Source organism: Fulmarus glacialis, unplaced genomic scaffold, assembly GCF_000690835.1.
Source record: "Fulmarus glacialis isolate BGI_N327 unplaced genomic scaffold, ASM69083v1 scaffold22486, whole genome shotgun sequence".
Classification (NCBI taxonomy): Eukaryota; Metazoa; Chordata; class Aves; order Procellariiformes; family Procellariidae; genus Fulmarus; species Fulmarus glacialis.
This window is the reverse complement of record NW_009216535.1, coordinates 26,069-52,862: the sequence shown is the minus strand read 5'-3', so window position 1 is coordinate 52,862 and position 26,794 is coordinate 26,069. Positions and strand designations below refer to the sequence as shown.

General features: G+C 37.7%; 1 protein-coding gene across 2 annotated transcripts in view; it reads left to right on the top strand.

The window, feature by feature from the left end:
- ANAPC4 (anaphase promoting complex subunit 4) overlaps positions 1 to 19,125 on the top strand; it is a 19,359-nt gene extending 234 nt beyond the window's left edge. The window contains exons 2-28 of one of the 2 annotated variants that reach the window (XM_009579346.1): positions 598 to 703; positions 1,803 to 1,935; positions 3,719 to 3,793; positions 3,935 to 3,961; positions 4,064 to 4,108; positions 5,878 to 5,962; positions 6,344 to 6,454; positions 7,040 to 7,123; positions 7,383 to 7,469; positions 8,175 to 8,239; positions 8,332 to 8,374; positions 8,485 to 8,561; positions 8,981 to 9,081; positions 9,161 to 9,212; positions 9,523 to 9,578; positions 10,788 to 10,834; positions 11,744 to 11,800; positions 11,963 to 12,019; positions 12,563 to 12,656; positions 14,326 to 14,423; positions 14,936 to 14,997; positions 15,081 to 15,119; positions 15,207 to 15,308; positions 15,984 to 16,061; positions 16,857 to 17,027; positions 18,245 to 18,368; positions 18,759 to 19,125. In XM_009579346.1, coding sequence (XP_009577641.1) covers positions 598 to 703; positions 1,803 to 1,935; positions 3,719 to 3,793; positions 3,935 to 3,961; positions 4,064 to 4,108; positions 5,878 to 5,962; positions 6,344 to 6,454; positions 7,040 to 7,123; positions 7,383 to 7,469; positions 8,175 to 8,239; positions 8,332 to 8,374; positions 8,485 to 8,561; positions 8,981 to 9,081; positions 9,161 to 9,212; positions 9,523 to 9,578; positions 10,788 to 10,834; positions 11,744 to 11,800; positions 11,963 to 12,019; positions 12,563 to 12,656; positions 14,326 to 14,423; positions 14,936 to 14,997; positions 15,081 to 15,119; positions 15,207 to 15,308; positions 15,984 to 16,061; positions 16,857 to 17,027; positions 18,245 to 18,368; positions 18,759 to 18,974 — 2,292 coding nt within the window. In that variant the 3' untranslated portion in view covers positions 18,975 to 19,125. Of the gene's footprint in view, positions 1 to 597; positions 704 to 1,802; positions 1,936 to 3,718; positions 3,794 to 3,934; positions 3,962 to 4,063; positions 4,109 to 5,877; positions 5,963 to 6,343; positions 6,455 to 7,039; positions 7,124 to 7,382; positions 7,470 to 8,174; positions 8,240 to 8,331; positions 8,375 to 8,484; positions 8,562 to 8,980; positions 9,082 to 9,160; positions 9,213 to 9,522; positions 9,579 to 10,787; positions 10,838 to 11,743; positions 11,801 to 11,962; positions 12,020 to 12,562; positions 12,657 to 14,325; positions 14,424 to 14,935; positions 14,998 to 15,080; positions 15,120 to 15,206; positions 15,309 to 15,983; positions 16,062 to 16,856; positions 17,028 to 18,244; positions 18,369 to 18,758 lie in introns of both variants that reach the window. The other variant, XM_009579345.1, reaches the window with a different exon arrangement.
- Positions 19,126 to 26,794: the final 7,669 nt, after the last annotated feature.

The window sequence follows — 26,794 nt, the reverse complement described above, 5'->3', positions numbered from 1 at the left end:
GAGCGGTTGCTGCTCCAGGAAAACGCTGCGTGTTCTGTGCAGTCGCTGAGACCCCTTTGCCGTTATCTGTGCCATAATTCTTGTAAGCTCAGCCAGGCATTTAGGAATAGAAATTTTTTTATCAAGCTTGCTATCATACTTGCTGCCCTTTCCCTTTTTACTTTCTAATTTCTAAACAAATTTGCTGATGGTACTCTCAGTGCCTGTATCAGTGGGATTTTAAAGCACACGAAATTTCCTATTTAAATTAAATCTATTTTCAGTCATTTTTTTCCTGGAACTGCTGTATGTGATCATGCATGAAGAGATTGTTTGCTTGCAGGCTATGTTTGCTGGAGAAGCGTGGGTAACCCCTGTTGGTTACAGGCTTCGAGGCTTGTACAAGGCACAGCTTATTTCTCTGTGCTGCTGTATGCTAAACAGCATACTGTCCTCTAAAATGACAGGAGTCAATCATCATACTAGAGGAGCAGGTGATATTTAAGATGTAGGAGTTATTAAAGAATGGTAAAAAAGCACATATTGAACTGATTTACAAACTGGTACTAATGGGAGAATGTGGTTTATTTTTCTGTCTTCAATGTGTTTGTTTTGTAGGTTTTACTTCATCGGCTTGCAAACTTTCAACGAGTGTGGAGTTTGCCTCCAAATGAAAATACAGGAAAAGAAGTGACTGCTCTTGCTTGGAGACCAGATGGCAAAAGTAATGTCAAGTATATGAGTGATATGGTGCAATAAAAATCCCACTGGAAATCAGTGAAAGTTGTGGTGATGATACCTCTTATCTGTGAAGGAAATTTTCAAGTAAACTGTGTTTGAAGAGAAGGGTGGCTTAATCTTATGTAGGTTTATTCAAAGTAGTAGAGAGAATTACACTGTTGAAAGCAATTGCAAGAAAGATTTGCAAGGTGGATTTATGTGCAAAATACTGCTTTTCAAGGCATAGCAAAACTTCCAGTTCCTAACTAAGCAGAATATTTTTATATGAATGACAAAATTTATTGTGCGAGAGGGAGGCTGTCTGATCAGGGTTGACTGAAGAGCTTAGCTTATTTAGCATAGACTGAACTTTAGAGACTAAAATTGCTCTAATAATACACCAGAGACGAAAAAAAAAGCCTTTTCCTTATCAACAGAAATAATGTTGAAATTAGTAGCTTAATAAACCTAATCTGGAAATTAGTTAATTTTTTGACTCATTAGAGGCCGGAGAATGGGAGTATCTTCCATGACATGTGGGTAAAAAATACCTATATAGTTTTATGATGGAGTCAGAGGGGTTTAAGAAACTTCTTTTTAAGCTGGTTGCCTGTGATTACAAGGAAGTAAGCATAGAAACCTTTGCCTGCCATATGCTTTTATAGATTAATGAAGTTAAGAAGAAGGTGATGCAAAAGTTGTTCAGCAAGTCTTAAATTGTGTTTTGTTGTAATAAAACCCAAACCTTCCTAGTGGACGGTCTTTATATATAATTTTGGCCTCAAATTTGCAAAAACTGAAGCCTCTGCTTTATCAGAACTGTTGTTAGAAGTGTAGAAGCGTGTTCAGGTCAGCATGTAGATAAATAATTGTGGGGTCATGCCTGTGACAAATTTATCACTCTCCTATCAAATATGATAGGAGTTCAAACCTTCATTTTGATGACTAGGTTTCAAATGAGCATTTGGAAGGACTGTAAATAGACAAAGAGAAAATTCTGTCCAGTAGTTGGCTTTGGAGACACATTATTTTCTAATTCAGTACAAAGTAACTACAAAGCTTTGCACGTTGGTTGTTTATACATTTTACTCATCTTTCTCTAGTTTTGGCTTTTGGCCTCACTGATACCAAGCGGATTATTCTGTGTGATGTAGAAAAACCTGAAAGCTTGCACTCCTTCTCTGTGGACTTATCTATTACTTACATGCATTGGATGGAAGTGACTGAGGAAAGCAGGTGAGTCCGAAAAACTCTAGAAGTAAATTATGTAGTGCCACTTTACTAATAATTTATGCTTAGTATGTTACAAGCAGTCATATAAAATAATATAATATTATGTAGCTATGGCTTTTTGTTACCACTTGGCTAAAATTTTCCTTTTGGTTAGAATGGACACTTTTCATATGCTTATTTTTAGTGCTGGTATCTTAGTCTTGTGGTTCTTCAGGTTATACACAAAAATTTCAGCACGATCTTGAGCGCCCACCTCTTAAGAGCTGCTTAATGTAGTGTTAGCTTGTACAGCCTGTCTTCTCATCCATTTTATTTCAATACCAATTAATTTATTAAACTAATTATAATAACGTCATTATGTTCATCTGTTTTGTTAGTCAGAATAAGTATTATATTTAAATCTTTCTTCACTTGTGTTTTCAAGATCTTTAGTTTGGTGCTTACATCTTTCACAATGTGCCTTTGGTGTTACGTCTAACCCCAGTGGCAATTCTGTTGTGGGTGTACTTGCTTCAGGAAGTCAGATTGCTTCTAGTGACCATGACCTGTGTGGCATTAGACAGTTCTCAGCAACACTTGTGAGCTGGAGGACATCGTGGTCCCTATTTCTGTGGTCTTACAAAAACCTCTGATAAGTACCTTATTGCAGTGCAAGGCAATAATTAAATAAAACATTTAAAAAAGGGAGGTGGTGTAAGCCTGACTTGGGGATTTCCCCCCACCTCCAGAAAACATCGATCTTGAAATAGCGAGAAAATAACTGCATCTTAAATCACTCTAGCATTCTTCTCCTGATGGGGATAGACTTATCTCCTTATTGGGAATCTCATCTTTCTGGCATGTCTAAGGTGTTGTCCTGGTTTCGGCTGGGATAGGGTTAAATTTCTTCCTAGTGCTGTGTTTTGGATTTACTGTGAGAAGAATGTTGATAACACACTGATGTTTTCAGTTGTTGCTAAGTGCCCTCCTAGTCCAAGGACAGCTCCCATGCCTACTGACTGAGCTAGGTACACAAGATGGGAGGGAACATAATCAGGACAGCCAGTCCAGCTGGCCAACGGGATATTCCATACCATGTGACGTCATGCTCAGTATATGAATGGTAGGCGTGGTCCAGGAAGTATGGATCACTACCTGGTTATCGGTCAGCATGGGTGGTGAGCAATCGCATTGTGCATCAGTCATTTTGTATATTTTATCATTATCATTATTATTTTCCCTTTTCTGTTCTATTAAACTGTCTTTATCTCAACATACAAGTTTTCCTCACTCTCACCCTTCCGATTCTCTCCCCGTCCCAGTGGGGGTGGGGGGGAGTGAGTGAGCGGCTGCGTGGCATTTGGCTGCCTGCCAGATTAAACCATGACAGGTGTGGTATTAAGTATTGCACTTTAGTCTTCCTCTCACTGTAACGTGTCTTTAGAGTGAAACTTTTTTGAGGTGTAGGTAGGTTGTCCTGCAGGGTTGTACAAGGTTTAAACAGAAAGCCTCAGTCAGTAACCGCATTACAGGCGATGAGAGATTTGGTGGCAAGCTACTGAGCTAACAGATACAAACTTTATATTCTCTTTTGGTGGAAATAAAGAAAGATTATCAGCCTTCTTTTATTAATTTGATCATTTGATAAATTATTAAAGGCCCCATAAGGGATTACCCTCTGACATTTGTAACTCTTTAATATACATGACGTATTGAGTATATGCTATAACTTTGAAGTTAGAAAGAAATTCTTTTCCCTTCCATTTTTATAGCTTGGGTGGTAAAGGCAGTCTTATTTCTTTTTCAGTGTTCTCACTTCCTTTTACAATGCTGAGGATGAATCAAATCTCCTTTTGCCTAAATTACCAGCGCTACCAAAAAAGTAAGCATTATACTGGTAAGCTTTAGAAGATACAATTTGTCATTTGTTGTCGTTGTTTTGGCTATTCATCTTTAATGCTCTACAGATGCTTTGTATTAGATGTCTGTTCATTGTTATTGAGAACAATTATTTTGTTTTCAGTTACAGTACCACTGCAAAAATTTTCAGGTAAGAAATTGTCATCTTACATCTTTCTATTTTTTTATTTTATTTTGTTTTCTGGTATTGAGACAAGCTACATAAACCCCAATCATGTGTTTTGCATTTCAGTGAAGAAAAGTCAGATGAGATTATGAAGCTTCTGGGTGATGTAAGGTAAATTCCCTATGTGGGTTGTTGTGGTTTTGTTTTTTGTGTTTGTTTGTTTTTTTTTAGTTGGTTGTTTTTTTTAAAGCTATAAAGTAGTGGATAAGTGGGTTTACTTTTAAGTTACTCGTAATCTGTTTTTAAGGGTCCTGGAGAAAGGATATGGAATGTCTCTTTTTTTTCATGTACAAAAGTAAAATTCAAAGAATATATTTAAAAAAAAAGGTCTCCATCAGCTTACACCTTTTCTCCTCAATTTAGAGGGATGATAAGGCACTTTATCAGCAACTGCTGTTGGTGCCATATCTTCTTTTCCTTAGAAGAAGATTTCTTGGGGTGTATTTGAAAGCTATGTTGTATGTGTTACTTAAGCTGGTCTTGGAGACATTTGTGAATGCTTATTATAGATGGGGAATTTCTGTGGGTTTGCATGAGTGTGACAAAGCTAAACTTAAAATTAGCTCTGAAATCAGCTGTACTAGGGTTACTTTAAAATAGAGTAAATATTTCTTATTAGGAAACACGTGAAGAGCAGCTGGAGGAAGTGTAGTTTAGCAGACTGAGACTCGCTTTGTGGAGTTCTTGTGGTGCATCTTTGAGGAGGGTGCTTAACCTCTGTGCCTTGTTTTTCCATTCACTTTCTTTCACTGTTCCTTACAGTCCCACCACTGAGAATCACCCACCTTATTTCAACATTTGCATCTCTGTCTATCACCAGTTATTCCTTTTTAAGACTTGATAACTCTTCTAACAGTAGGACTTCCTTGCGAGGAAGAGAGACATGGTGGCTGTCAGTGGTGTAGGAGCTTTCTGGATTCTGTGCTCCTTCATCCATTCAATTAATCAAACCAAAAGCTTTTCAGATACTGTTTTGTTAAGTTCTGTCTTGGTTTTAATGGAAACATTTTTCTTTAACGTATGTTTAGATGTGTAACAGGCAGAAGTTGCAGTTGATTTTCTTGTATTTATAAGGGGACATGCAAAACATTCTAACTTTTTATGTTGGAGAGCATTACTGCTTACTGTAATGTAAGCAAATATGTGTAGTTGGAGATGTATGGATGTACGACAGCAATAGACAACCTCCCTGTCCAAAGTTTAACATTTTAAACGTAGTCGAAAAGGGAGGGGTCATAGAGAAGCTTTTTCCCAAGTCATTGTAGCAAGTTGGTTTTAATAAGTGAGCAAAACATAGATCTGTCTGTCCCACACCCCGTTCTTTGGACTGGGCTTCTGTTTCTGATGCTGTTGTTACTTGTGGCTGTTCTTTGCTGCTGCATCCATTTCAAATGTTTATTGCCTTTGAGGTTTTGCTGAGGAGTGCCACTGAGTGCCTGTGACAAACTTACTCTGCATGTAGTTAGGATAAACTCAGGGGAATACAGAAGTAGCTTTGTAAGAGTGCTTTGCAGCCTGTATTGGTAGGTGGCCTGTTGCTAGAAACTGTTACTTTTTTCTTCTAGAAGGTATAAAGTTAGTGAAGAAGGACTTCTGTGCCTAAATTGTGGGGTTTTTTTCCCCATGCTCCCAGTTAATTCAGTAATTGATACTCTTTCTGTAAATGTTAGAGGCAGGTCTTATCAATGAAATCCAAGCTAGTAATTTTTTGGGTTTTAAATTTTGTGGATCATAGACAGTAGTACAGTGTTTCTTTTTGTTCAGTGATTCTTTAGAGGATCTTTAGTAAAGGGATGGAATTTAAGTATTAAGAATTATATTTGTGTGCATTAGAATTTGTTTCAGTATGCTCATCAATACATATTCTTCTATTTTTATAGGCTTAATGCTCTTGTCCTTGGTGGCAGCTCAGGATTTATTGAGATTTATGCTTATGGCATGTTCAAGATTGCTACAGTAACTGGGGTATGTTCTGTTCCTTCCTATGTTTTTTCTTCATAATATACCAAGCTACAGCTGAATTGAATGAAAAAATACGTATGTGTGCTTATACATAAGTGAAACTCGGTTGTTGAAGTTTAAAGAAAGGAATGGTTGTTTCTCTCGATTGGGTTGTGTGGTTATTGTTCGAAAGACATTCTAACTGGAGATTTTAACATCTGGTTTCGAATGAAACAAAGTTCAACACTAATCCACAGTAAAAAGAGTGCTTTTGTTCCTGAACACTAGCTGAAAATTCCACTTTGTTTCTTCTTGTTGTTGAATGCAGCCTTCTTTCTATGTGAATGTGTTAGAGCGGTAAACATTAGCAGATATGCAATATTTATTAACTTTTAAATCCTTCAGGTGGCAGGTTCTTGTCGTGGACTATGTTTGTCTAGTGATTTGAAATCACTATCGGTTATTACAGAGATACAAGACTCTTCAGACAGCGAAGCAGAGATAACATATTTTCAGGCAAGTAAAGTAATTTTAAAATGTTCTTTAAAAGTAAAACTAAGCTACTTTCTGGTAGCTTTATTGCTTTCCCATTATTTGCAGAAAAAACACAAACTACTATTTACAGCCTTTCTGAAATTCACCCTGATTTAGCTTTTGGATTTATCATGTTAACATGCAATTTCACTGATGAGACTGATGATGATGATCTGAGGCATTCTTTTAAAATACGACTTTAAATATAACATTCATTTATTCAATTACAGTTACTCAGATTTTCTTCATTCTGCACACAGAGGTATAGGAGCAATGCTGTTGATTATCCGGTCTATCCAGCACAGTCATCCTTAAAACTATTACTGTTAGAACTCCAAAATGAGGAACTTCATCAGGAGTTTTTATAGATGTATTAAAAATATTTATTGCCCCTTTGAATTAAACGCATTTCCTTCTTAAAATCAGCTTTAAGGAAATGAGAAATGACAGTTTTTCTCTGGGTCCCCTCATCTATCTTTTCATTTCTGTAATCTAAAATTTCTTAAAAGAAAAATCATCTATTAACTTGTTGCTTGTGTCATCTGTTGCTTGTTTCATTTGTTATAGCTGGACACTAGTCTGTTATCAAGTTACTTACCTGAGGTAACTCGAATGGCCCGGAAGTTTACTCACATTTCAACTTTGTTACAGGTACAGTTGAGTTATAACATCTTTTTAATACCACAGTTCTTACAGGCTTCGATATTCTTAACGCAAGTAAAATAAACGTTTTCTAGTAGGAAGCTTAAGTTGGTTTTAAGTAATGTAGAGCTCTAACTTGGAATTTGATAATAAATTTTATATAATATCTACAGTATATCTTCCCTTTGTATTGTAACATCCAGTTCTTGCATGTGTTTTGAAGGGGGGGAGAAAGGGAGTAACGCTAATGTCTGTATCTGTATTCCAGTATATAAAGCTATCTTTGACGTGCATGTGTGAAGCGTGGGAAGAAATCCTGATGCAGATGGACTCACGGCTAACAAAGTTCGTACAGGTACTGTAGTATTAACCATTCTTTTGGAAAAACATTTTTTGCAGTAGTTCTGTTGTTCATGTTAACATACTGCGTATCTTAATGTTGTTTAAGAATAACGCCTCCAGATAACAATCTCTAAGTTCAAGGCAACCTGGAACCTGTTGTGTGTCAAGAGCTCTGATGCTCAAGCATGATTGTATTGTGATACTTCTTTATTTTATTTATTCGAAGTTATTCAAAAGTGATAGTTTTCAGCTTGCACAGCTATTGATCAGTTGCTTTCTGTTTAAGGTTGTGCTCTTTGTACTTCAGTAATTGATAAATTGAATACTGTACGTGTTGAATAACAGCCCACCAGCACTTACAGCCTAGTTCAATAGAGCATGCACGACAGCCATGATTAAGATGCCCTTGGATTTGCTTAAATTTTGTGTTCATTGACCATGGCTAGACGTTAATTGAATCAAATCATTTATTTATTTTTTTTTAAATAGATTCTTGGTGATGGCAAACTGCTTAGAATTTTCACTGGGTAATACAATTGAAAATAACTTAAAATACTAGAAAATTTCCAGTGATCAGTAGTCTGATTTCAGTATTCAAGGATGTGGGTGGGTTTTCCGATACACTTTAATTGAAGTGTTTGTGAGATTATTTAGTAGCCTGGATTTAATCTCTTTCAATCTATGCGTTTTAATCTATTTCAATCATTTTGACTGACAGGAAAAGAATACAACCACTTCTGTTCAGGATGAGTTTATGCAGCTGTTGTTATGGGGCAAAGCAAGGTAATTATTGTTGTTTTATCTGAGTATGCATTTGTATTTGATATTGAAATACAAAATGATGCATATTTGGTACTCTCCCCCACCCCCTTTAGTCTGGAACTTCAGGCATTACTAATGAACCAACTGACGGTAAAGGTATGTTAATATTTTTTAACATATTAAAATAATCTTATTTCAATATCTTTTAATCACTGTTCTGTTAAGTTAACAGAACATTATTATATGTTTGTATTTTTTTTTAATAGGGTTTAAAAAAACTCGGTCAGTCCATAGAGTCTTCGTATTCCAGTATACAAAAGCTGGTCATAAGTCATTTGCAGAGGTAAGTCACAGAATGTCCAATGAATTATAGATCAAATGGCATATTATATGCTTTGCTAAAAGACAGTATGCTGAATCGGTGGTTCTTTGTATGTAGTGTGCTGGCATGATCATGGCAAAATGTACTAATTTACTTTTGGGTGATGGAGGACTATTGAAGTATTTTGAACAATCTCCATGACATCACCTGTATATCACTGCCTGTGTGTTTATAGGATATATGCAAAATACACCAACTTTGTGTGGTGGTTAAAATCATTAGGACAATACTTGCTTTTCTGTGAAGTGATACTTTAACTCTTATATGCCAGACCACCTTATAAAGCTCTCCACTTTGCACATTAAATGATAAAAATGTAGCATGCAGTGAATCTGTGAAGGGTGACTAAAAGATTATACTTTTTTGCTCTGCCTTCCTAGTGGCTCTGAGGCACTGTTATACCACTTGAGTGAATTGAAAGGAATGGCTCTATGGAAACAAAAATATGAGTCTCTGGGATTAGATGCATCCGGAATTGAAGGTACAGTAGTGTGTGTGCTACTTGCCCACTCTGATTTCACTTTTGAAAGCTTAATAGTAATGGTTAGCTCTTCTTGCAGAGGCTATTACTGCTGTTGGTTCTTTCATCCTGAAAGCAAATGAGCTGCTTCAGTAAGTATAAAGTCTGGAGAATTTAAAAAACATGCCTATTGAGTCTTGTATCTAAGGGGAAGCACGTGGCTGGGTATAGAGGAAGTTGGGAGAGCAAGGCTCCTCTGTTGGTGGTGAGCTTTTATCTTGTCTCACTGCGTCTCATAGACTCGTACCCCAAGAATAGTCTTACTTGGAAGATTGCATTGGGCATTTTTTAAAAAATTGATAGTGCTTGATTGCAGGCCTTTCTGTAGTAAAGATGGGGCTTAAGCCTGGAGCAGCTTGTGACATTTAGATCTGGTAATTTCTTTTCTTGTTTCTTGCTCAGAGTTATCGACAGTAGTATGAAAAACTTCAAAGCATTTTTTCGATGGCTGTATGTTGGTAAGCTTGATGACATAGTGAGCATCCAGTATCTGTTTTGTATTGTAAGCTTTGAAATGTCGGCAAGTAATTAAGCCAATCTTAGTTATAACCATCTATTTATTTCTATCATAGAAAATTTCTGGACATCTAAAAGGTTACAGTTGATGAGGCAAGAATAATTATAATATTAAACAATAGATCATAAATTTGATAGTTCTCAATTAAACTTAAGTGTGTGTTCAGTGGGTATTGTATATTCTTATCCTGTAATGTTACTCCAAACTGTTGTCTGCTTCATAAGCAATTTGCTGGTCTTGACTTGGAGAAATTAAAGGACTTTATTTAGTTTACACCAGATTTGAAGTATAGTCTAACTCTCCTTTACTCTGTCACTTGCTGTTTTCTCCTGTGGAGACCTAGTTAGCTGTAAGGTTATGCACAGATGTAAACAGTCTCTGAATGTCTGGATGTACTTAATAGCCATCTCCAGTTGTAGCTGGGTAGCTGCAGGTAAAATGTTAGAAGGAAGTGCAGAACGCTATATTTTAGCCTGCTTGTTTTTATAAAGTGGTTATAAATAGGTTTGTAATTTTTAATTGATCTTTTTAGAACTACTTTACAAAAAACTAAGCAGTCTTACCAGATACTGTAAAAGCACCAGAAATGCAGTGTTAGCACTTACTAGCAGGAATATAATAATTTTAATTTTAAAAATTGCGGAAAGCAGAACTATCAGAGCTCTGTGTCGTAACAGTAGAACTTCAATTATTTAAATGTTCACTGTGTTTCCTTGTGTTGAGACTACACAGAACTCTTTATCTAAGCCTTACTGATTTAAAATTACTTCTGTGCAATTCTCTTAAAACACATTATTCTGGGCATGGCAGTATTCATGTATTTTATATACATCCATTTTACTACTCTTAGTATGTACATGAATAAATTCTTATGAACCCTTTTTATAATAATTTTATCTCAGTCTTGTAGAGGGTATAATGCAGTTGGAAAAGATTAAAGATAAAAATTCTCCAAGATTTGTATTGTAAGCTAGTGGGGCAAGTGAGGCTTAGTTTCAGTCTCAATTCATAGTTCTTCATTCCAGACTCTTTTGCTTCTGACAAATTAATATTTCCTATTTTATCAGCAGTGTCTTATTACATAGCCATGGAAAATTAAGAATATTAGGAAAACAATGTTAATGCAGTAAGAATATAATTTTTCCCTCAGCCATGTTGAGGATGTCAGAAGATCATGTGCTTCCAGAGCTGAACAAGGTAGTAGTAACATTTTCTAATAAATGGTGGTATACTCTGTATTCTGCCTGACTTGGAGGGCAAGATTAAAGGTTTATTTTTGTTCCAAAACTTAAAGGATAGTGTCTGTGTCATTTTCTTCAGAAAGTAGATGCCTGCATATTCGCACTAATATGCTGTCTCACATGAATTACTTTTTCTGTTTCCCTTGTTAATACTAGTCTTTTTAGTACACTGTATGTGAATGCGAGACCTCTGTGTATAGCAGCTCTTTATATGCCCTAAGTTAACCAGAATGGGATTTTAACATCTTTACCAATGCCCTGGTAGAGGAGCTGGAGTATACCTGCATCAATTTGCAGACACCAATACACCGGGTGAACCAGTTAATACGCTCGAGGGCAGAGGTACCTTCCGGAGGGAAATAGATAGGCTGGAGGAATGGACAGATAGGGACCTCCTGAAGTTCAACAAGGACAAATGCAGGGTTCTGTCCCAGGGAAGAGTAACCCCCTGCGATTGCACAGCTGGGGAGCAGCTCTGCTGAGATGGACTTGGGGATGTTGGTGGATGCAAGCTGGCATGAGCCAGTGGTGTGCCCTGGCAGCAAAGGCAGCCAAGAGTAACCAGGGCTGTACTAACAGAAGCACGGCCAGGAGGTCAAGGGAAGTAGTTACCATCCTTATTTAGCACTCACCAGATCGCATCTAGAATACTTTCTCCAGTTTGGGGCCCTCCTATACAAGACAGACATGAGTAAACTGGAGTGAGTTCAGCAGAGGGCTCCCAAGCAGATTGGAGGCTGGAGCACTTGCCCTGTGAGGACAGGCTGAGGGAGCTGTGCTTGTTCAGCCTACAGAACATGTGTTCTGTGCTCATTGAAATGTATTTCTTATCCTTCGCTTTTTTCACATTTTTTTTTTCTTTTAGATGACTCAAAAAGATATCACGTTTGTTGCTGATTTTCTTACTGAACACTTCAATGAGGTAAGTTATATTGGTTTGCCAGATACAGCATCGGACTGTATTTTTGCTGCCAAGAACTGAGTCTGAAAAATCCTATAATAAAGTAATTCAATCATATTTTTGTACACTACTTCTCATTAACTTTGGGTTTAAATAGTGGTTTCGTTTGCATTATTTTTTCAGGCACCAGAACTTTACAACCGTAAAGGAAAATACTTCAATGTGGAGAGAGTTGGCCAGGTAAAGAACTAGGGAGTAAATAGAAAAAGAATAAATAAGAAAATCCTTAGATGGAAAAGCTTTTAAAGCTTTTCTTCTCTGTCCCTTTTGCTCTGTGTTGCACATTCCAGTAATGGTAAAGGAGAGTATTTTAATTATTTTCCACTATTACTAGGAAAAGGAGTGTTTAAAAACGTATCTTATAGTTTTACCTTACACATGCTGTATTTTTAGGAAAAGGATGAAACTTCTTTGCAGCCAGCAATAGTAATGTAAAACTAAAATGTGTTTGTTGTCTTTATGCCATTAATCACTGGATTTCAAAACATTTGTGCTCAAACCTGATTTAAAAATCAGTTTCTTATGGAAATATCACTATATGATCTTATTCAATAGTTGATTTTTCTTACTGTTTCAAGAAGGGGTAGAATATTTAGTTTTAAGAGTAGGGCATGTTAAATTAAGAAGAAATGTTTAGCAGAGTCGTGAGGGGCAATGTTGGAGGTGAATTCTAATGTCCCTTATTCTTAAAGTGCAATCTACAAATACCTGTTTCTTTTCTAGTACTTGAAAGATGAAGATGATGACCTTGTATCACCACCTAATACAGAGGGAAACCAGTGGTTTAACTTTCTTAAAAATAGTACTCATCTTAAAGGTAATGTGTGCTTTAGTAAAAAGTAAAAGTGAATCAAAGATACACGTAGAATGTAACAAATGTAGAAGAGTAATCTGTTTTTTCATGCTTACGAGTTATTTCTATAGTGTTAGTCATGGTTCTCCATCTGAGTAGAATAAAATAAATGGGTCTTGTTGTTTTGCACAGTTTTTATGTAACTGCTGACCCAGTCAATTACCATTTTCTGGGTATTAGGAGTTTCCTGCCTTTTATGTAGCAGTATCAGAAATGTTGGCTTGGAAGAAATCCCAGGAGATGTCTATTTTAGGAGTTCTTAATTCCACTTCAAGTAAGTAATAATTACGCTTAGGTCATACCTGGGGGAAGTATCCTAACTTGTTCTCTTTGAGTGTAGTCTGAGACTATTTTGTTAATTAGTGGTGAAAAAGAACTAAGAGACCATGACAAGCTGATGGTGAAAATGTTTAAAAACCACAGACTGTAAAACTTCGACAACATAAGCTGTCTTGTAATAGAATTTGCTATAGCTGCCTTCTTCTGCCTATTTAATTCAATAAAAAGGGGGGAAGTAGTATTTTTGTTTGGCAAAGTAGTATTTAGAAAATGTATTTTTAAACATACTTTGAAAATACGTTTGATACTTTAAATGTGTAGACTACTTGACTCGTCATTTCTGTTACTACCCAAGATTCGTGGTTGTTTGTAGAGATGGTTTGTAAGTGGTTTTGTTGCTATTAATTTGGCAAGTATTGAGATGTTTGTCTTTCTCTCAGAACTGTAAGATTTATAGGACAGGTAATGCTTCTGTCGTTGACACTTTCCTCCCTTCTTTGGTGTTTTATACTGCTTTTTTGGTTGATGTAATTTTTATCATTTTTCCAGCTAAACATTGGAAAAGAAGCAGGTTATGTACTTAAAATAAGTAGTGAGATTTATCTCAAAAGCTAAATGTCTTCTTACAAAGTATTTCATTTCATAAAAACGAATCGGTTCTATTGAAGCCAAATCATAGCTACGATAAAAAGTATGGAAATAGTTTTGCTTAAACAAGATATTTTATGACAACTGTGTTCCTTAGCTCTTGGGTAAATGCAATTCCGTCTTTCTGCAATTTTGAATGGGCTGTGAAGAAAAGCTGAAGGGGCAGGCAGGCCTCCATTTCTCATTCATTTATCTCGTTTTATATTGTAATCCAGTTAGTTACTTGAGTTAGAATTTATAAGCAGGGAATAATTTAGGCGGTCACCTAATCCAATCAAAGCAGGGCTAATTTTGAAGCTAGGCTTGCTCAAGGCAGTTGAGTCTTCTATGCCTGCAAGGATAGATACCCTGCTCCAGTGACTAACCAGTCCTTGTGAAAACTTTTTTCCTTGTATCTGATTGGAATTTCCCTTGCTGGAGCTTATGACTATTACATCTTCTCTCACTGTGTGCAGCTTTGAAAATGATGTCTTCTGTAACTCCTCCTTTACGCAGCTGAAGAGAGCAACAGGTTCTTCCTTGTTAGCCCTTGCTTCTCTAGGCTGAATGAACCTAGCCCCCTCAACTTCTCCTCGTAAAGCATGTGCTCTAGCTCTGCGACCATCTTATTGACCCTACCCTGGACTCATTCCAATTTGTTACTATAAGTGTAGTATGTTTTTATAGAGATACAAGCATTTTTTAAATGAACTTTATCTGTTTACAGAAAGTCCACTTTTGTTTCCCTACTATCCTGAGAAATCACTGCATTTTGTCAAAAGGCAAATGGAAGGGGTCATTGATCAGTGTTTACAAAAGCCAGCGGTAAGTTCAATTTATATAAATGATAACTTTCTTTTAGGGATAGCAGTCAACTGAAGGTAGTAGTCATGCTTAGTAAGGCCTGAAGTTTTAATCTTTGCCTTTGAGTGCCTACAAATTAGGTGGTAACATGTAGCCCAGCTTCACCGCTGCTGGGATGTCTCAAGCCTTTGGCTAGGGAGAGTCTAGTGGGATTTTTTGTTTGACGTCTTCTGTTCCCACATTATTGGGATCTATTTTTAACGTTAATTAGCTTGGTGTATGCGCTATGTACTAGGTAACTGTGTTAGCTGGCAATACGTTAGTCTATATATTATGAAGAAACATGAAACAAGTGTATCAAGTGACAGTAGTGTTTGCATTAGGGATGTTTATTCCAGCATAAATATTGGTGGATTTTTCTTTAGATATACTCAGGTGTTTTTGGTTTTGGTTGGGGTTTTTTGTCTTAAAAAGGTATATAATTATGTATAACTGCCTGCATGTTTTTGGCCTATTTTCATTATATTTGTTAGGATGTAATTGGAAAGTCAGTGCATCAAGCAGTCCGCATGTCTCTTTACAAAACTTCTCAAAGGTATTTCTTTACACTATTTCTAAAGCTCAGTTGCACAAAATTACAGTAGCATTTTATAAACTGGTTTGTTTTTTCCTTTTCAGTGAAGATTCCACACCTCAATTATTTAAACTACCGTTTCTGTAAGTATGCTGCTATTCCTTGTTCTATGTCACTTACCAATTCTTAAAATTTGACCTAAATTTTCATTTCCCCTCCCCGCATTACAGGTGGAATGACAAAACATCCAATATACATTATGTTCTCTTCACCATGTTAGAAAATTCTATTTCTAAGATATACATTTTGAGGAGACATACTGATACGTCCAGGTAAGACAAAAAGGGGGGAAAAAGTGGTTTGTGAGCTTCGGCACATGTGTACAGAGACAATTACAATTTGAATCTTTTTGTAAAAAGAAGGAATGAGAAGCATGAATACAATCTTTCTCGGATACTAAAGAAAATGAGGAGGACATTATGAAGTGCAGTAGGAAACTGCAGCAGGAGTTTGTGTTGTATTAGACTCAGAAAATCTAATCACAAGACCCAAGATGGTTTTAGGCTTAGGAAAAAAATCAGGCTTCAGTTGTTTCCAGTTGAGAGCTGCTCATGACAAAATTACAGCCTTGTGGTGTAGTTTCTATCCTATTTCGTTCTTCATTGATATCTAAAACAGTCTAAACTAATTTTTTGTAGATTTGAGTAACAAGTAACTTAATGGACCTGAGACTAGGAGAGTTGAGCCAAGAGTTCAGCAAAGAAGAACTCTGTCCCACAAGCCAGATGCTGTTTCCCATATGACTCCATTAGTCACATTTTGCTGAGGGGCAGAAGAAATCAAAAGGTTCCCATCCACCAGTTACATCATTTTGGCATGTAGCCGTGTATTATGCTAAGCTTAGACAGGCTTACACCGTCTCTTGCCACAGTTGCCGTTAGAGATTTTGGATTCTTTATGAATGGAAAAGAAATTAGTCATTGAGATAATCAACACTGTTCTTCTAGGTCTGTCAGTAATGGAATTCTTGCAGTAGATTTTGGAAACTTCTTGAACAACAGTATAAATGAGAGCTCAGACTCCAGGTCAGTATATTTGATTTTTCTTCCAGAATTGCAGATTGCTAAATTGAAGACCATGTTTTCTAGTGTTTATTTTACATTAAATTAGCTTCTTAGGCATTGTAGTTTGGCTTTTATGCTGCAAGTTACTACTTCAGACGTTGGACCAGCTTGTAGTCCCTGGGTGAGTCAGGCTGTAAAAAATGGCACAGGTGCATGAAGCTGCAGGATTGTGGGAGTCTTATTTTGCACTTCATCTCAAGGTCAAGTAAATTTTAGTTTTCTAGTTGAATCCTAGAGCTTTAGCACACGTGCAAGAAACAAAGCTGGCTGGAAACAGCTCTTGCTTATATCTGTGATGTTCTTTAAGCAAGATGGAGTCAGACTTGATATGCCTGAATCAAGGCATCTTAGAAGGCATGGCAGACCAAGCTCATCCTTTTCATGTAGAAAGGCCAGATATGATTGCCCTCAGTACCTTCAGTTGTGTTTCTAAATTTTCTTTAGTGTTTGTGTTTACTGTTTCTTACATTTCACTTGAAATGGGAAAGAATAAGATTGCTAGTAAGTTGGGTTTTGGTGGTGGGTTTTTTTTTTTTTTTTCCTTCAGAATAATTTTTCCTGCATAATACAGGAGTCTGCCATAGTTATGGCTGTCTTTCAGTGTCTTAGCTGCATGACTGACCTTTTTTATCATTTACAGTAAAGCTCATTGTTAACTGCTGAATACTTTTTAACGTGGATGTTGTGCAACTTAAAAATATTTTAGTTCTGTATTCACTTCTATTCCTTGATGCTTTCTAAATTGTTTTCCTATAGATGCTACAGTTGTTTAGATGCACACTTCTATGATGATGAAACTGTAACTGTAGTTCTGAAGGAGAGCGTGGAACAAGAGGGGAAGGAGAGAGTCTTGGCTCAGCTGCCTTTATCTTCGGTATACACAGATGAGGACCAAGATAGGGAATTCATCTGGGATTCTACTAAAAGGTTCTGAAAAACTTTGAGCAAGTCTGAAAATGCAGAACTGAAAAGCAGATTAAACAAATGTTCTAATTGTGTACAGCTACTCATGCTTTGTGTGTGTATGTGTAAATATTTTAAAGACAAAAACTTTTTGTGCCAGGGAGAGTGGGGTGGGGAGATGGAAGCTTCCTAAACAGTTTGTTTTGTGGTTTTTTTTTGGGGATTGGGTTGGGGTTGGTTTTGCTTTTTTGAGACTGAATGCTACCTGTGTACATGGCTCTCATGAAATGGGAGGACCAGTTGAAGACATCCTGTAGAATCAGAAATCTTCTTTTCTTTAGAGGATGCTAACTTTGCTGGTCAGAATACTTGAATTTAGGATGTTTTCGGCATATTTGCTCATATGCCTCTGCCTTGTAATAAGGATACACAGATATTTCTTCATCTTTCCCCGGTAGTCACACGTACAACTATTGTCAGCTTAACCTTAAAACATTAGAATTGGTGCCTCTCTCTGTGTTGGCATAGGGAGAGGAGAGCATCTGGGGGAAGTGAACACACACACACAAAAGGCCAATGTAGTTCAAGCAGTGAATCCAATCTTCCAGTTGTTGTGCCTCACTTGCTTTTTCTTTTTTTTCCTTATGCCTCTCTGGTGGATTGCTCAAGATACATTTTTACCTGAAAATGAAGAGCCATACTGAACTTTAAATATTTTTTTTATGCCACAAAGAAATTGTGTATTGAAGAATGAACAGAAAATATTAAAAACAAGTACAAACTAATCCTGTCCACAGTAATAGGCAGGGAGTTCCTTCATACAGTCCATATGAGTGGGTGTGAACTGGAGTGATACACAGAAGTTTGGCCTCCATGACCTTCCAAAAGTGTAAGTGGAGGCATCGCCTCCAGGACTTTGTTCAGAAACTCCTCTTCTTGCAGAGGAGAGGTTTGAAGGAAGGCCATCTTCATCCTCCTGCTGTAGCTGTTACTTGTGGGAAGATCAGGCTTTACAATGCCCTTCTCACCTGCTGTAATCATTTACCTCAGTTGAAACATGCTGTGTCTCCATAGTTGGATCCCCCGTTCTAGAATACCTGTAGCAGCATTATGATGGTTTCAAACACTTATCTGCTTGTTGCATATGATATTCATAAAAAGATGGATTGACTGAGGTTTTTCTTAGTACTGGAATTGTTTCTTATGTACTAGCTTTGTGCTTTTCTTCTTGCTATGTGCAGGCTGGATGAGCAAAGTGGTGAGATATCCACACGTACTGTCTTCTTGGAGAATCAGTGGAGAGTGCTGGAGAATATGAAAGCTCAGTATGTTTCTGTAAATGGCATTAGAAAAGTTTCCTGTGTGGTAAGTATAGTATCTGTGAACAAGCCTGTAAACTATTAAAGAAAACGTGCTATGATTGGAGAGAGTGATAACCTGTTTCTGCTAATTTAGTGAGAGTTATCAAAACTTCTTTTTTTTTTTTAAACAAATAGATTATTCTCTCATAATCTGTTATAAGTGTGTAAGGATACAGTCATACCTTTTTCATAACACAACATGGAAAAACTTTAACAGAAGTTAATAGATCTACTTGCTTTATTTTTCAGCCTGCAGAGCAATAAAGAAGTTGCTAATTTCCTTGGTATCTCCATTTCAAAGATGAAGGCTATTTTCAAAGCTATTGGCTGACATTTAAAATGGTATTGGTGCTTTTATTTATTTATTAACGGAAACTTCTTAATGTCTCCGTAGCTAAGTTCAAATCTCCGTCATGTGAGAGTGTTTGAGATGGATGTAGAGGATGATGGTGAAGTTGAGGAAGAAGAGGAAGAAGAAACAACTCAGATTGCAGCTGGGGAACCTGATGAGCTACATCAGTCTGGAGATAACCAGGACAATGTGTGTGGTGCATCTGCTGAAGAACTACCTGATGAAACTGAAGAACACGAATCAAGTCTGGATCCTTGACATAGGTTTTTATACTGGTAAATGGGCAAGACTGTAATCTAACTTCACGCAGCTGAGATGATGTATCCTGTACCTACTCAAGCAGCTGTAGTAGGATGTTGTGTGTAAGAATTCTGTATTGCTTCTCAGCTAAGACTGTCTGTGTTCTAGAGTACATTTATTTGACCCTTTTTAGTCTAGCACTTGGTTTGATATGAACTAAATTTCCTTGAGAGCTTTTCCATTTGCATTTTTTTATAGGTGAGGAGAAAAAGAAATACCAACTGCCGTTTTTGTAGTTAACCTGTTCAGTCCTGAATACTGTTATTAAGATAAAATGAACTTGTATGTGAAAACAACAAAACTCAGGACCAAATTCTTTTCTTCTCAGACTTCGTGTTCTAGTAATGGGTACAGAAGCTTCCTGTAGAGCTGAAATTTAAGAGTGTGTATGGCCAACAACAAGCTTGCAGATCAGCATAAGACAAGTTAGACAACAAAACTTAGCAATTGTTACTTAAATACATACTTTTGAAAACTCTTTTGATAACATCTGTCCTCAGTAACACAGTATTTCAATCTGTGCAGTTCTTTAATCCTCAGTGCAACATTTGTGCGTGTGTATGTTTTGTCAAATGTTTGCGTGTCTCAGCCTGTCTGGTTTCTGTGAGATTGTTCCTGAAAGTCTGTCTTCTCCATCTGGTATTTTTGTAATGAAAAGTTACAACAGAGAGTGTATTTTTTTTATTCTGATGTGGTATTGTATGTCGTGCATAGGCTTCAGCATAATCATGTCCCTTGCTAATTTATATATTGCTGTAGGAATAGCATAGTGCTAAGCGGTAGAAGCTAGAAACAGTGTTTAGAAATCTAGAATGTTCTTACCTGCTAGCCGTCAGAGTCTTAACTGACAAAACTCAGCTCTTTGAACAATGCTGCTAAATGCGTGATCTTCCTTCAGAACAGTAAGTGTGCCTTGTGTTTGTGAAGAGGAGCAGGTCTTATGCATGTGCTCCATTCTGTGCTTCAAAAATAAATAAATCTTCTGAAATTGCTATTTGGCATTGCAAAAATCAAATACTAGACTTATCCTCTTTCTCTTGTTATGAAATACGCCATTTTTAAGTAACTGGTTTTTAAAGTGGACTTTTGAAGTTTTTGGACTGTTTGGGAGAGACCGTTGTAAGCAAAGCTGTTCAGTTTTGAGAGAGACTTTTTATTTTTTCCCCATCCTTACCAGCCTCCTTGAAAGCTGCTTGCTGTTCAGTGTTCTCATCTAACAGGTGCTAATGGTTGAAGGCACAATGAAGCTGTAGGACAGGAGGGGCAGAAATGCCCATTCAAAAGTGCTGTGGATTTTCTGTGTAGAGCAGTTACTCTTGATGACAAATTGCTGCTACAACAGAACCCACTCAGCTTAAGCCTGGCCTTATGTTCTTCCAGGAAACTTTTGCTTCTGATCTAACTTTAAGAATTGTCACAGTAGAGTGGTGGGAAACAATTGTTTTGCTGTGCTTTTTGCTAAGTAGTTTTGGTCCACGAGCATATGGAAATCTGATCTCTCCTGCCCATAATTGTTTCTAAATTTGTGTTAATAGCAGGTGTGTCCTGTGCCACAGGGGCCTGCGCTTCAGAAGTCTCCCTGAGGTTATTCTGTGCATCTTTCTAGTCCAGTCTTGGATATACTTCAGTCAATGGAGTTTTGTTTCTGGCTTGGATAAGTACATGTGCACTTTCTGCATTTCACAGTGACACAATGTGAATGCATCAGTTTAGGTCACTGCTTCTGAATGCATTGCTGATTTGTTCTGTCAAACTTATTTTTATTTTGCTACCAGATTTCTGTAATAATAAATGTGTCAGAAATGTGCTTAAACATCTGTTTTCAAAAGGGTGATAGGAAATACTTGATTTAGAAGTTTTTCAGGATTTTGGTGGTGTCTGGACGTGATGATCTCACTTGCCACTTTGATCGCTTCATCATTCTTTTTTTTTTATGCTAACTGAAGGCTCATTCAACCTTCTTCTGCTGTGAGTTCTCATTCTTTCTTGATAGTTTTCTAGTCAGAAGAACTTTTATATTCTCAGCGAGCGTGCAAATAGTCCACTCTTTGTAATACTAATCTTTAGGTCTCTAAGAATCATTCACTGCTGCGTCTTTTTTAATATCTACCTGTTTTGTATGTGGCATTTCTAGATTTTTAACGATCTTGGGCAGCTTTTCTTTTATTTTCTGCTGTTCACCTTGTGTAATCCCTGTTCCAGACCTTTTGTCCGTGCCTTTTCTGCCTGATCTCCATGACTTGAAAACTTGCCACGTTGCCGAGTTTCTGCTTCAATCTCTCACCAGTTGGTGCTGTTTTGCTTCACAACCTGGGCATGCCATGGTACTATTGCCTCCCACTTAACATGGATTTCATTGCACACTTGCACCTGCCTTCATAAATGACCACTTCAGCTGCTCAAAAAGACAGGATATGGATGGAGAGAAATAAGCTTGTTTTAGTTAACTCTTTCTTTCTGCAGAAGGGAGAAGGGATGTGTATTTTTGTAACAATACCTACAGTTGGTCCTAAAGCTCCTTGGCTTTGAAAAAACTACTTAAAAAAGCTTTAAGCTTATATGTAAATCTTGACAGAGTGGGAAAGCCATCTATGTAAGTACTTAAGTTCTTTAGTAAGTTTCTGTGACCTGTGTTAATATCTGTGGTCAGAGTTGGCTCATGTGGCTTATTACGTACTGCAGTAATATCTGAGAAGATCTCTCTTGCTACCTTAAACTACCTGCTGCTCTTGGAGTTGTGACTCTAATCTAATTTCTGGCTTCGCAAGCTGTTTTAGGGGAAGAGCTGGCTTAGCTTGTGCCATGGAGCGCAATGGTAGCAGCCTAAGAATGACATTTTGGAGAGGGGAAGGAAGACTTCACCATGGATCACTTCATAATAAGCAGTAAGGAGAATGCATATGAATGAGGAGAGAGGATGAAAGGAATTGTCACAGGGTGAGTTTCAAGGAGGGAGATGCAAAATGACATAGGGATCTCTACGGAGAATGCCACTGTGCAGGAATTCTAAGAAAAAAAACCACACCACCTCTGGAAGTGGAAGAGAAGAAATGCCACTTGTAGGTGAATAAAATGCATTTAACTATACCTTTAGGTTAAGTAATAGAGCTGCTAGCAAATTGGTCTGGAGACCATTGGTGCCAGCAAAGTCCAGAGTTGAAGTAAGTTGTAATGGGATATAAATGTACTGTGGGTGTTCCGGCATTCTTCCCCCAGGGGGTATTATATGGCTACTGCTCCTAGCTGGCAGTTTTACAGCTCTGCTGGCAGCTCTCTGCAAATTATGTACTCATGCCTGCTCCTGTGAATCAGAAGACCTTGGGTGGTTTTATGCGGTTCTCACACTTAATGTAGAGGATAAAGTAAAGAATCCTATTGGGTTTAGTTCTTACAGTTCTCACCAGGAGCCCTACCTCCTAAAGTGAGCCTATTCTTACTAAGACAAAAAGAAAAGACCTACTTTGGGCCTAGTATAGGAAATAAAAGATACTATTTTCAAATCCATACTCTTACTGTCATACAAAAGGAATTCTGTCCTATGTCAGAAGAGCTGTTGCATGTTGGATCTGGTGTTGGAGTTCTCTTAGTAGGTCACTGAATCTGTTCTGCTTTGAACAAACCAATTATTTGTTTGCTTGACTGAAAAATGTTTGATTCTACAGTCTGGAGATTAGGGCACGTGCTAGCCACCTGAGAAAGTGTGGTTCAAGGCCTTCTTCCAAAGTGACCACAAAATAGGATTTGGAAAAAACCCTCTTTTTCTCACCCTAGTGATTCTTTTACAGATTTAGACGTGCAATCATTTTTCCCTGTACATTTTTTTTTCTTAAGTTAGTTTTTAAAATAAAGTCTTCAGGGATTGATTTTTCTTCTTGTAATTCTCAAGAGAATTCATACATAAATTCTGTAATGAAGGTGAAGACTTGTCCTCAGGTGCACTGAAAATCATCTCCTAAACAGCCACTACAGATAAGACCCAGAGGGGCAAAGGTAAGGAATTTGTTCATCTGGTCACGTATTTATTTTAGGCTGCTGAGGTAACCTACGGTTTCCGGAGGATAGCACAAAGACCAGTGCTTTCAAATGTTGCAATAATCTGATGAACAATAAACTTTTATCTTTCCATATGTTGAACTAACCATATTCCTTTCGTAGTGGAATCCTACTAGACTAGAAGCAAATGGACAATGCTTTCTGCTTCCTCTTTTAGAAATGTGTGGTATTTGTGATGTCCCCTCTCTTGCAGGGGGGGACATAGTACTCTATACTAGGCTCAATGCTCCAACTGATTAGCTAATGTTCAGAATATTGAAATGCAGAAGGAGGGCACTGTGGTTTCCAGATAGTGTATGTTAATTTTGAGGTGGTGTTATTTTGATCAGTTGCATGAAAAACAACATACTATTTGCCCTAATTTCTAGTTATTTTATTTTTTTAAAAAGTATTATTAAGGCAGGAAGATGAACTAGTGAGTAAAGCAGATGTGAGTTCTGGATTTTTTAGTGGTACCTAGAAAGAAATCTCTTCTAAATTAGTTTATTTTCTAGAACATTTTTCAATGTATAGTAATCCCTTGAGAGAGAGAACATGGAGTGCATGTGGTCTTATTAGAAGACTATTAAAGAAACTTAATACCAGAAGACAACCTGTTTATAACCTATGGCCAAATTATGGTTAGTTCACTTCTTGCCTTAAAATATTGTGCAGTTTTGCTGTGCACTGAAATGATTTCTCTGCTTTGTTCTGCAGAGGGTCATAATTTCTGTAGTTCTCTTCCATGGTTGGTGATCACTGAAATTTTGGAGAATTGTAATAGACATGTTAAGACTGGTATGAATGGGAATGTCTGGGAGTGGAGGTACCAGAAGGAACAACAGTAGCAGAAGGGCTGTAAGAATGGCATGTGTTGAAGTCACTTAGATTAGCAGGTCATCAAAATCCTAGTATGTGTCTATGTGCACGTGGTCAGGAGGCAAAGGACCTGAGCAAATGAGCAAATTCTGATGACTCTTGGAGGCAGGACAAGATGGACAGACTGATTATTGACAGTTCCTAAAGGGTACAAAAAGGCCTATCAAAAACCAGCACATGGTTGCCAGCTTAAGAAGAGCACAAGTAGTAAGAACTCCTCAATAGCTGGTGTCCCTTTTTCTCTGTGTTGTCACAAGGAGTCTGTCGTGGTTTAACCTGGGCCGGCCACAGAGCACCATGCAGCTGCTCGCTCACTCCCCCCGCGTGGGATGGGGAAGAAAATCAGAAGGGTAAAAGTGAGAAAACTCGTGGGTTCAGACAAAGACAGTTTAATAGGGAAAGCAAAAGTCGCGCACGCCAGCAAAGCAAAACAAGGAATTCATTCACTATTTCCCATCGGCATCTCCAGGAAAGCAGGGCTCCACCACGCCTAACAGTTACTTGGGAAGACAAGCGCCATCACTCTGAATGTCCCCCCCTTCCTTCTTCTTCGCCCAGCCTTATATGCTGAGCATGACATCATATGGTATGGAATAGCCCATCGGCCAGCTGGGCCCGCTGTCCTGGCCACACTCCCTCCCAGCCCCCCGCGCACCTGGCAGGGCACGGGAAGATGAAAAGTCCTTGACTAGCATAAACATTACTTAGCAACAACTAAAACATCAGTGTGTTATCAACATTATTCTCATACTAAATCCAAAACACAGCACTATACCAGTTAATAGGAAGAAAATCAACTCCATCCCAGCCGAAACCAGGACAGAGTCCTAGATAGACCTCCTGGATTCAGGAGTCTTGGCACCTGAATTTTGCACAGGCTACTTGGACACACACATCCAGGTGCTTGTGAGTATGTGGATATGAGGATGTGAGTGAATGAGATCAGTTTTGTTTTAAAATGAAATCAGCTTCCCTTCTTATACTGCCTGGCTTTACGGCTTGCTGTGTTGTTGCTGCAGTGTTGATTACGTAAGAAATAATGCCAAAGGGGATGGCTGGATGTAGCCAGGTGTTTTTTAAACATTGAAAGGATGGACCCAGTCTAAAGAGCATGAAGGGAAAGTGGAGAGCAAGAACTGGATGTGAAGATTTTCAGCAATGTATCTGATGAGATCTTTTTGGAAGACTTAAAATACCAGTCCAGAGTTTAGGAGTATGTTGATTTCTCTGTGCTATCTATTAATCATCTTCATGTTTGAATGCAACTTAAAAGCAAATTTCTCTGGGCCAAATTCCACCTTCGATTATCCCTGTAAAAGGTCACTGGAGGCTCCTGGACACAATTAAAAGCAGAATTTTTTGTTAAATTCCTACTATGTTTATGGCAACAGTTAGATCAGACCTACTTCTTGGTCTGGTTTCTCACCAGAACTTAGGACAGAGATTGGACATATTGTGGTCAATGATATCATGACTTACAATAAATGGATAAAGAGAGTTCCTCATACTCAGTATCAATGTCCAGACTACTGTAAAAAAAGATATAAACCAGCAGAGCTGAGTGCTTCATAGGAATTTAAAAAGGCACTGATGTTCCTAAAATGGTGCCCTGAAGTGACCAAGGCTTTCAGTTTCTCAACTATACGTTTCACTTCTACCTATGCTCTAAGTTGAAGCTCCCCGCTTAGTAGATAAGTCTCAGGGCTGATCTCTGCCTTCTAATAAAAGCAGCCACTAATCTGAAATCAGAAGTGACTATAGGATTGAGCTTTCGCTTTTCAGTTACTTCACACCCAGATGACTTTCTGCCTTACAAATTTTGAGTATTATTTCGACTGCAGGGAGATCTACAATGCTGTAGATACTGTGCTGTGCTCCCAAATAAGAAGATATGGTTTGTACCTGGGAGATTCACGTTCAGGGACTTTTGCTGGTGGTCCATAAATACATGGCTAATTACAATGTGTCTTGGTATTCTCCCTTTTCCTATCAAATTTTAAAATACTTTTAAAAATAGAATGAATATTTTTTGATGTGAAGAATCACTGTAGTTGGTGTAAGTATGAAATGATCACATGTCAAATAACAGATGTGATACCGTCTTATAAAGATGCAGTCCGTATTTTGGAGAAGTTTGAAGTTACTGAAGGTTGAGAGGAAGTAGGATCTGATTTTAAATCACGGGATCTGATGGCTCGCTCAGGAAGAACGACACTGAGAGTTGGTTTGAGTTGGTTTTCAGGGAGGCGATAGATTGAGATGACCAAAGTGTAAGGGATTTTAAACAAATTATAGAATCATAGCTGCTGGAGGAGAGTGAAGAGACACTGTCTCCTCTTTCCTGTCTCCCTAGTATATTTTATCTTTGTAGATTACTGGTAATTGCTTGACCTGAAGCTTGATCACTCGATACTGAGTGAAGAAACAACCTTATCTGTCATGGTTGAGTATATTGACATTTTACTGGCACGATCTCGGCTCTAGCCAAAGTCCTGTGCCACCCTGTCCTTAACCCAGCAAAAACTGATCCAGGGTCAGCCCTTGGTTCTAAAGTCCTGGTCGAAGGAGATCTCCCACCAAGGGGAGAGTGCTTCCCTCCTCTCCTCCCTCCTAGCTGAATACTGAACAGCTACAAAAGCAAAGCTTAGAAGATGTCAGTGAACATCCTCATCTGATTCACTTCATAACATTAACATCAGCAGAAATCTGTAGGTCTTTACAGTCAATGAGAGTCAAAGAGGAGTAGTAAACAAATACAAGAAAAATGTTTACAGTTTGTTGAAATAAAGTGCATTAACAAAAGTACCAATTACATATTTTGTAGAACAGAATCCATCAGGAACTCTGATTGCAAAAGCTGTCTCTTA